Genomic DNA, 10,000 nt, shown 5'->3' with positions numbered 1-10,000 from the left:
TAAACTGTGCCGTGGAGGCTACGCAGAATGTATTAAGTATATGTGTTAGCACATGTATATTGTCAGTGTCTCTTAGGTACACCATTGTATCATCTGCAAAAAGCGATGCTATTATTCTTTCTGTAGTTCCTTCTACAGAAATGCCTTCAAGTTCTGATTCCCTCAGCATGATGGCTAGCGGTTCAATGGCTATGTCATAGAGGATGCACGACATGGGATCGCCTTGTCTTACTCCTCTTTTTACTTCGAAAGAATCCGACAGGGTTCCATTCACCCCTACTTTAGTAGAGGCGTTCCCATATAGATTCTTAACAGTGTTAATGAAAGACGGTGGAAGTCCGAAGCTTTCTAGAATTTCCCATAGGTAGTCATGGGCTATTCGATCGTACGCCTTCTCCTGATCGAGTGCCACTATGCAACCTTTGACTTCCATTATATCACAGTAGTCAATTATAGTTTGTGTGAGCCTAATGTTATTTAAAATGTTTCGTCCCGGTACGAATCCAGCTTGTGCTGGATGTATTATATGTGAGGCTAGATATCCTAGTTTGATGGCTAGGGCCTTGGTCATCACTTTGTAGTCAGTGTTCAATAGAGTAATTGGACGATAATTCTCTATTTTTGTTTTATCTTTCTTTTTGAAAAGAAGGAACATTACTCCTTCATTGAAAGATTGTTCTGCAATACCGTGTGTTTCGATATCGTTGTATACCCATTGAAGTATTTGTGGTACGTCGGGCTTAGCTTTACGCTCTTTTTCATCATCATCGTCATCTGGACGAGGATATTGTTTCCAGAACTCATAGATGAAGCCATCGTTTCCGGGGCTCCTTCCATTCTGAGTCTTTTTGAGGGCGTATTCTACGTCCATATCTGTTAGACGGCTGTCTAGATCTTCATATGTGTCAGGAGGTATCTCTGGCTTGGGCAGATTTTTAAGAAGCTCTATTGCTTCCCTCCTTTCATTATTCATGTTCTGTTCTGCCTGCAAAGCGGCGTGATGTTCTTTAGCAATTTGTGCCATTTGACTAGTTTCCTTAACTAGTGTTTCGTTCTTGTTCATCAAAGCTATTATAGGTGGTGTCCCTATTTTCTGCTTGTTGAGATTGAACCAGTATTTTGTCATTTTTTCTCCCTTTTGGTGGAATCTGATTTTGGCAGAGTCCTGGGCTTTGTTAATTTGGACGCTCTCCAGTGCTTTAAGCTTTGACTGTGAGTCCGCTATTGACGTTCTGATGGCTTTGATTTCCTCGTTATCCATCTCTTTTCCTCTTATTTGGGAGGTGTTTATTATTTCATTGACGACTTTGGCTCTTTCAAGGGTTGCTTTATTAAGTTTCTTCAGGTCATACTTAATCCCCTTCTCCAAATTTCTCTGTTGTGCATGCGTTTGCTTTTGCCTTGCTGTTACTATTTCTTCGTAGGCCTTTTTTATTGCTGCCTTGGCTTCTACGTGTATTTTCTGAGGATTGGTCGTCTCTCTGAAATGTTTGATTGCGTCATCATTATCATCACTTGCGTGACTGTGGTAGACGTCTCTTTCGTTGCTCATATATTTAATTATGTTAGTTTCCTCGTCCTTAAGAATCTTTCTAGCTCGGTAGAAAAATGTAGGGTACGAGATTTGATCAGCGTGCATGCGCCATGTTCCTTTTCCTATGTATGGTAGCTGCTTTCTCAAAATGGTCATGCTAGCCATTTGATGGTCTGAGATTGCAATGTTGTTCGTTATTTCCCAATTGTAAGTGTATTCAAACGTGTCCTCTGTTACATAGATACGGTCTATGCGGGACATGCTGTTGTTTGAATGCGTGTACGTAAATCCTAGGTCGGTTGGGTTGCATGTACGCCATCCGTCTGTTAAATCATATTTTTTCTTTATGATGTTTATCAAAGTATTCAATCTGTTATCATCGCTGTGTTGCGGTGTTCTGTCTAAGCTTCCTTCAACGAAGTTGAAGTCTCCCATTAGTATAGGGTCCACTAGTTGTGTGGAGTTGACATATGTTACTAGCCTTCTGTAGAAGTCTAATTTTACGGTTAGATCATTTGGTGAGTATACCAATATTATATCTACGCTGGATTCTTCCGTCCATTGTAGTTGTAGGTGCGATGCACGTCCAGGAATAATGACGACGTGTTTCCACTTCATATTTGCTGTTAGATCTTTGTTTAAAAAGAAAGCTATTCCTGCCTTGGGTTGGTTTTCTCCCGATGCATTAGATATTATTTGAATCTTTGGATTCCGTAGCATGAGGTTCGTTTCCTCATCTGGTAGTAATTTCGTTTCGGTCGCTGCTAAGACAGCGACACGTGTTTTGCGCATAGTTGTGACTATGTCTTTGTACTTTGATTTGCCGTTGGCGTACGCTTTCCCTTTCAGGTTCAGCGTGCCAAGTTTTAAACCAGACTTGCGGCCCAGGCTTTTTTCTAGCTTGCTTCGTCTTACCCGAAGAGCCTCTGAGCCATCAAGTATTGTCGTGGTGCGATTATCATTGGATAACCGATTACTGCATATTGGGACAGCGTTTCGCACTCCCGTAACCAAGGAATTGCGTACGCTGATGGGCGTACGTGAAACGTTGTATGAGCCGCGCTCTGTCGGACCTTCAGCAGATACATCCTCGCTTGCCTCGGATAAAATCGAAGGCCCAACGTCATTGTGCCTTCGTCCTAATGAATTTGCCGAACGTTCTCGAACGGTAGAAGAACGCTCTCCCAAGCTTTCGCTTATGTTTATACTACTACGACTTGAGCACGTAATAGCAGGCTCCATCATCGCCCCAATGTTACCGTCCCGCGCTCTAGCGTCAGAACAGCCTATGATGGTATCGTTATTCGTTATCGTTGTATTCATTGTTAATTTGTAGGTGGAAGCTTCGTAGCGCTCCCAGGCTCCTTTGTTCACTTTGTTAAGTGTTGTTCGCCTAGTTTTAGTAGGCTCTTAGTCATGAAAAAGCGTTGAGCATCTTCTTTGTTTAGGCCTTTCTATTTCTAGAAAAGCCTTATTCTTTGTTCCTTACTGTAAGTCTGTTAGACTTACTTTGTTAAAAAGGCGTTTCATTCTCTGCTTAAGAGTGTTAGTATTGTTCACTTAGGTTCCTAAGCTTTAGTAGTAAGTCGAGTTAACGTCTTCCTATTGTTAATGTTGCTACCCAATGTAGTTGTGGCTTAAAAACGCGTTGAGCGTTTCGTTCTCCTTGGAGATGTTAGTATGTTCACTTAGTTTCCTAAGTTCTCAAGAAAGAAAGACGTTTTTGACGTCTTTCTGTTGTTAGAATAGAATAAAATACTTACTACCTTATGTAGTCTCGCTTATATCACACTGATGTTATTCAGAGAAGCGAGTTGTTTCAATCAGAGTCCGTCTATACTACTATTTACAGTATACACTATGGGATGTTGGTCCCTACTCTAATTATACGTTACACCATTGGCTGATGTTCCCCGAAACCCTTGCCGCTCGCACCCTTCTTCTCGACGCGCTTACTCTTTGCCTCGTCTGGTTTCCTCGCCTTTCCTTTCAGGGACTTCTCTTTCTTGGTTCCGTCGGAAGGCCCTGCTCTCGTAGACTTCGATTTCGACTTCTGAGCATAGTCCCAAAAAGAAAGCGGTACATCCAGATGCGCGTGAGTATGCTCGTACACATTCCACCAACACCCTACGTCGACGTGGTCTTCTCCCCTGCAGATAATGCATACAGGGGCGTGGTGAACGGCAAAGATTCGATTGTCCCGCGTATTTCCTGTACGCAGTTTATCGAGACTTGCAAAATTGGTGGCGTCTCTCTGCGTCTTGAACTTGATCAAAAATTGAACCAAATGATCTATTGAGACGTGTTAGCATTGTTCCCTTGTTCAATTGTAGGCTTGAAAATCGTGTTACCGAGGTTCCCTCCTTTGTACGCTGGTGAAGGTCTTCCAGTTCCCCGGATTACCCCCTCAACGTTGTTGACCATCAGCATCTCCTTTATTCCGTCGTCCAGCGTGCCACGATACTTGGCTTCGACGTTCATCACCTGTATGACCTGCTTCGTGTACGGCTTCGTCCTCATTGCGCGGAAAAAGAAGATGCCCTTGTTGTGGAGATTTATGACTACGTTCGCTTTGAGCAAGCTCGCCGCTTGTTCTTGATTATCCAAAGCGACGTGACACCAAGCCGAGTTTTTCAGGGCCCAAACGGGTAGAGTTCGTTTAAGCCCAAGCACGTCCTGCACCGTATTCCTGATCATGTCAAGTCTCGCTGTTCCGTCTCCCATTAATCCTCTGTTGCCTGCTATGCAACAAAGGACCCCCAACTGCCCTTTCTCCGGCTTGTTTTCCTCGTCTTTCCACATCTGCTCATGGCGACAGTACATGGGGACAGGGGGGATAGGGTTCGTCTTCCAATCACGAAGCGGATAGATCAGTTTGGCCACCGGGGGTACGAATGCTTCCTGGACGATGATCTTTCTCGGCCTGACCACTGCTTGCTTTCGCTCCAAAACGACGTAGTCGACGTCGACGTTATTCTCTAAGTTCTCGTCGTCGTCTGAGTCTTCATCCCAGGTATTGAAAACGACGGTGCGAGTGTTGTCCTGTTCATCAGCTGGTTCTTCAGCTTCCTGTTCATCGGCTGGTTCTTCAACCGCCTGTTCGCTAACGACTGACTTCTCTTCTTCTAAGTCATCGTCCTCCTCCTCAACCTCAGCATTCTCGTCGTCCATGCTGACGTCCTTGTTGGAAACCGCCTCGTCTGAGTCGGAAGGGGTTGGTTCTTTCTGCTCAAAGAACTCTAACTCGTCCTGATCGAGTTCCTGCTGTTGACGTGCGAGCTTTCGGGCCGCTTTTCTAGCAGCCTTCTCTTCCTTTTCGGCACGTTGAGCTCGTTTGGCCTCCGCGGCCTTTTTCTGCGCTTTAGTATGACGCGCTTTAGTCTTTTTTCGTGCAGGTTGTTCTGCTTCGTTTGCCGATGTCGTTACCACCGCACCTTCTACGTCCTCCTCTTCCGCTGCTCCAGGCGTATCGGTCCCGAGCAGAGCGAATTTATTTGTGAGGGGCAGAGTCGAAATCGACTTTTTGGCCGTAGGGGTAACGGCGGAGTTGGCGTCGCTGTTGCTGCGCTTGCGCTTCGTCTTCGTAGTAGTAAAGTCAGCCCTGTACGAAGTTATTATTAATTCATTCATATTATTCATTCTCATTCAGCCTCACATTTCTGGAGCTGATGTTGTTGTTGTTGGGGCGGATCTTGACCGACTAAGTCAAAACTTTTTAGGGAGATGGCTAAAATCGGGGGTTCCAAAAGAGGAAGCCCTATTGTTTATCAAATATATAATAGTCGTTTATCTACATTATATAGTGACTTGTTGTTCATACAAACCGGTGTGAACCAGTAAGACCGCGTGTTAGGCGGATTTCTAATCGAACTAGCTAGCTAAATCTATACCTAAGTACAAACCTCACATAGAGAGAAAGAAGTATTGAGAAAACGTACAGACCGATTTAATTACAGTAAGACCACATGTTAGAGTGGATTTGTGCCCGAAGGCTTTTCTAATGAAAGAAAGAAGAAACATACAGCTCGCGTTATACGCAAACTGCCCGTTGGTGTTACCCTGGGATTTGTGCCTGCCCTAAAGTTCGGTTTATAAACCAAAACTCCTCCCCTCATGATTTTCCGCGGAGATGCATCCTTCCCAACTAAGGCAAACTTGGTCTGCCCGAGAGCAGATCTATCTAACCACTTTCCCCCTTTACAGTAGAACCGTAAAGGGATCGCCATGCTTCACCCAATATTACTCCGCAGAAAATCACAAAAGTACGCTCATACGCTAAGACAGTATTGTCCTGCCCTAAAGTTATTCTCCCTGACGTTGCTCACCTCCGCGCTGAAAGCGCGGAGGCTAACATTAAACATCAGTGCACCAAAGACAGCCACTTTGATGTGCACACTTGGCTTCGGCCGATTGGCTTACTAGTCCCTGGGGCCACTAAGAGGCGTGCACTCATGCCCAGAGGTATCTGATCGTTTTCGATCCCCTAACCTTCGTTCTTGATTAATGAAAACATCCTTGGCAAATGCTTTCGCAGTAGTTAGTCTTCAGTAAATCCAAGAATTTCACCTCTAGCAACTGAATACTAATGCCCCCAACTATCCCTATTAATCATTACGGCGACTCTAGAAACCAACAAAATAGAACCGCACGTCCTATTTTATTATTCCATGCTAATGTATTCGGGCACAGGCCTGCTTTGAACACTCTAATTTTCTCAAGGTAAAAGTCCTGGTTCCCCGACACACCCAGTGAAGGGCATGCCGGCTCACCAAGAGGTAAGACCCAGCCAGACAGTACATACCGTTAGGCAGACCGCCCGGCCAGGCCTGAAGTTCAACTACGAGCTTTTTAACTGCAACAACTTTAATATACGCTATTGGAGCTGGAATTACCGCGGCTGCTGGCACCAGACTTGCCCTCCAATTGTTCCTCGTTAAGGGATTTAAATTGTACTCATTCCAATTATAAGACCCAAAAGAGCCCTATATTGTTATTTATTGTCACTACCTCCCCGTGTCGGGATTGGGTAATTTGCGCGCCTGCTGCCTTCCTTGGATGTGGTAGCCGTTTCTCAGGCTCCCTCTCCGGAATCGAACCCTTATTCCCCGTTACCCGTTGAAACCATGGTAGGCCTCTATCCTACCATCGAAAGTTGATAGGGCAGATATTTGAATGAAGCATCGCCGGCACAAGGCCATGCGATTCGAGAAGTTATTATGAATCACCAATGGAGCGGCGAACCGCGTTGGTTTTTTATCTAATAAATACACCCCTCCCAGAAGTCGGGGCTTGATTGCATGTATTAGCTCTAGAATTACCACAGTTATCCATGTAGCAAGGTACCATCAAATAAACTATAACTGATTTAATGAGCCATTCGCAGTTTCACAGTACAAATTTGTTTATACTTAGACATGCATGGCTTAATCTTTGAGACAAGCATATGACTACTGGCAGGATCAACCAGGTAACTACTATCCGAATTGTGAGCGCAAAAGGCCGAAACCCTCCGCACAACACAACGACACCAACGTACTCGCACCAAAGTGCTTTCCCTGGCGGGTGTTCGTCACAAGGCTTTTTAATGCCCTCATTGTATATCCGGTCACAGCACGCCTTCACCTTCCGCCGTAGCGTACTAACGAATGCGCACCAGCAACACAGACACCTTGTATCCCGATCTCACATGTTTCAGATCAGCTCTCCCTGTTCATGAGAACAAAGATCACGACCTTCAGTGAGGACTACCAGCAACCGACATCGCCTAAAAGGCGTCGCACAGTCACGGCGGATCCCCGAGTGGTTAATTGCAAACAGGTTTGGCTATCAGCAAGTAATCCACACCCTTCAACAGCACGAACACACGTCACATAAGGACAGTGTCCGATTTATTGAGCCAACAGGGCCAGGCCTTCACAGGCACCGACTCAGTATGACCCGGCGGCTACAATCTCGATCCAGTACAACCCGTCAGACAGGTGCATCTATAGACCGAACCATATACCACCAACCGCACCCTCAAAAATTACCGTCAACAGTATTCGGGACCTACAAGAATAGTAGATCATTCATTTCAACCCCACAAACTATACGCCCCCGGAACTCACAGAGCCACTACGCACAGCATGCCATCATCCCTTTCTGTTAGCCCTGTAATCCTTTTCCGTACATCTCACCCGTTCGGCCTTACTGAGATCATCGCTGACCCGTTCACGCAACCTACTTTGAGCTCAATTCTACCGTACTCAGGCCAGATGACAAGGTTCCATAGGCGCTTCCCTTGGACAGAGGACTTGCAATTTAATGCCGGTCTTTTTGTCTTGGTACGCACATCCCAGGATTTCCTCATACTAAGGACTCTCACCGCCTCGCTACTCTACCTACTCAGAGTTGTCTTTGACTGCGCATTCACGGTTTATACACCACTACTAGCCTCGGTCGACACCATCCTTTGGGGAATTCTTCAAGGCGGGACTCCGTTACTCTACCTACTCAGAGTTGCCATTTGACCGCGCTTTCACGACTTACTACACCCACACTCAAGAATTTGATCCTCTCCTGTGGGCACTTCAGATCGGTACTAACACCGGTCGGCATCAATCTTTGGGGAATTCTTCAGAGCCTTTTTTTTTCAGCACCGCGTTCATGCACTCCGAAGTACTCGCCATAGTCAGCATTTCCCAGCAGGCTTTCACCCGCAGTACTCGCTTTCCCGGCTTTCCCTCATGAGGTAGGAAAGCCGGTCTGTTTGGTCATGTTTAGACGCGCCGCGCGTGAGGCGTGAGTTTACATGTCCACTATATCGCGTTTTTGGCTGGGGCCCCCTTACAATAGCATTTCGCCGATTTCCCGAGGTCGGCCAATTGGCGGGGTCAAACCCTGGGCAGCCTTGGATATGCCTGAAGATACATTGGTCCCAATTTGAGCACTTCCAGGTCAGCCGTTCTTGCTCGGCGGGGGGGTGGGTCGGCCGTTACAAACCATTAGTAAAAATACTAATGGTGCTTCGGGCTTGCTTCGGGCAACTGAAGTGCGACTCTAGTGTCCATTAGTAGTGTTCTGTTAGTGCTTATGTATGGGCCTAGTGTGGCATTGTATACCGGCTTACCGGGTGTGGAAAATACATGTCTCCGGTGCCAAATAGAGTTGTTTGGGGTGGTCATCACATGGTGGGAGGCCTGTATAAATGGGTGGCTGCCTCAATGAGGCTGACCATGGCTGACTTGGGGGTGGCTGACCAGAGGCTGACATGGTGGTCCAAACTCAAATGGTGCATATACCAGGCTTCTATTGGACACCTGATCAATTCAAAACCGACCATGACCGGTGTTCTAATGGTCTGTAGCAATGATCACAAAGTGTTACTAATGTTTGTTGTGGCGATGTTAGCAATTGTTGCTCAATTGACGGGAAATGATATGTTTCTAAGTAAATGTACTAATGTCAATACAAAGGTTTGTATGTGGTTACTGACCAAAAGTGACATATGTATCTCATCTTGTAGCCAGGGTTCGATTGATAAGTAAATGTTCTAATGTCATTACAAAGATTTGTAACCCTTCGCCGAGTACACCCCGTTTTGTGCAGAACTCAATATAAATGTCAGTATGTCCTTACTTACCATCTGGTAACGAACGGTTTATTGATAAGTAACCGTCCTAACGTCACTACAAGGCTTGTATACAGTTACTAACCGGGACTTATGATTAGTGACTGTTCTAATGTCAATACAAGGGTTTCTTGCGCACCGGGCATACTATGTGAAGCCTGCCCTAAACTTGACTTACCGCGCATCAAAGCAAGGCAGTTCTGACCTGCCCTGAAGTCCGACACAAGCAACAGTTTGAAAAAATATAATCAAACACTACTACTAGTATTATTTAATGACTGTACTTACACACAGAACACGCACCAACTAAATACATACGTCTACTTTACTTGCAACCCCCTCGCACCGGAATCCATCCCTTGAAGGATAGGCTATCCCAGGAGGCAATACCTCCCGAGGCAGCCTATCCCTTGTGGGATAGACCCTCGCCTCCCGATTTGCAGCAGGTCCGGGGCTGTTAGACCTGCCGCGTCGTGGGCTTGAAGGCTACTAACCATTCATTACAACCGTTGGTTAGCAGCCTACAAACCCATCTAGTGGTGCTATGAATCCCGGGAGGTCGGTCATAGCAAATGCCAGAGCATAGAAAGGGTAGGTTCATTGATCCCATAAGCCAATATACCCACTACCCACCCCCTCTATGCTCCTTCCCACCCTATAGTAGGAAAGCCTGTCTGTTTGGCCTTGTTTTGACGCGCCGCGCATGAGGCGTGAGTTTACATGTCCACTATATCGCGTTTTTGGCTGGGGCCCCCTTACAATAGCATTTCACCGATTTCCCGAGGTCAACAAAATTCATGGCTCGACCCCGGAGTAGCCTCAATATAGCATGAAGTTACATCGTAGCAATTTTCAGC

At 46.0% G+C, this 10,000-nt stretch overlaps 3 protein-coding genes across 3 annotated transcripts in view, besides 7 other annotated features; all 3 read right to left on the bottom strand.

Moving 5' to 3' along the window:
- The window catches only part of B0H18DRAFT_1089889 (uncharacterized protein), a gene marked incomplete at both ends in the record, with an annotated part of 1,333 nt that extends 1,164 nt beyond the window's left edge, over positions 1-169 (bottom strand). The window contains one exon of the mRNA XM_048032265.1: positions 1-169. This exon is cut by the window's left edge and continues 146 nt beyond it. Coding sequence (XP_047884556.1) covers positions 1-169 — 169 coding nt within the window.
- Positions 170-654: 485 nt separating this feature from the next.
- On the bottom strand, positions 655-871 carry B0H18DRAFT_1130157 (uncharacterized protein; the record flags this gene model as incomplete). The annotated part of the gene is made up of 2 exons (XM_048035458.1): positions 655-678; positions 734-871. 2 exons carry the CDS (start codon positions 869-871, stop codon positions 655-657), a joined length of 162 nt encoding a protein of 53 aa, XP_047884555.1.
- Positions 872-1,621: 750 nt separating this feature from the next.
- B0H18DRAFT_895662 (uncharacterized protein) lies at positions 1,622-2,152 on the bottom strand (the record flags this gene model as incomplete). Its single annotated transcript, XM_048041407.1, has 1 exon — positions 1,622-2,152. A coding segment is annotated over one exon (531 nt), but the record flags the coding sequence as incomplete, so codon positions are not given.
- A 1,273-nt stretch (positions 2,153-3,425) lies between these two features.
- Positions 3,426-3,826: a sequence feature (Protein overlapping with rRNA (B0H18DRAFT_963337, KAH9910429.1) was converted to a misc_feature.).
- Positions 3,827-3,885: 59 nt separating this feature from the next.
- Positions 3,886-5,135: a sequence feature (Protein overlapping with rRNA (B0H18DRAFT_963337, KAH9910429.1) was converted to a misc_feature.).
- A 223-nt stretch (positions 5,136-5,358) lies between these two features.
- Positions 5,359-5,404: a sequence feature (Protein overlapping with rRNA (B0H18DRAFT_963337, KAH9910429.1) was converted to a misc_feature.).
- Positions 5,405-5,556: 152 nt separating this feature from the next.
- Positions 5,557-5,611: a sequence feature (Protein overlapping with rRNA (B0H18DRAFT_963337, KAH9910429.1) was converted to a misc_feature.).
- A 248-nt stretch (positions 5,612-5,859) lies between these two features.
- Positions 5,860-5,881: a sequence feature (Protein overlapping with rRNA (B0H18DRAFT_963337, KAH9910429.1) was converted to a misc_feature.).
- Positions 5,882-5,953: 72 nt separating this feature from the next.
- Positions 5,954-6,076: a sequence feature (Protein overlapping with rRNA (B0H18DRAFT_963337, KAH9910429.1) was converted to a misc_feature.).
- Positions 6,077-6,279: 203 nt separating this feature from the next.
- Positions 6,280-6,293: a sequence feature (Protein overlapping with rRNA (B0H18DRAFT_963337, KAH9910429.1) was converted to a misc_feature.).
- Between the last annotated feature and the right edge of the window lie 3,707 nt (positions 6,294-10,000).

The sequence above is a fragment of the Fomitopsis serialis genome, assembly GCF_022376445.1.
Source record: "Fomitopsis serialis strain Sig1Antser10 chromosome Unknown B0H18scaffold_468, whole genome shotgun sequence".
NCBI classification, from domain to species: domain Eukaryota; kingdom Fungi; phylum Basidiomycota; class Agaricomycetes; order Polyporales; family Fomitopsidaceae; genus Fomitopsis; species Fomitopsis serialis.
This window is presented reverse-complemented; position numbering and strand designations above follow the sequence as displayed.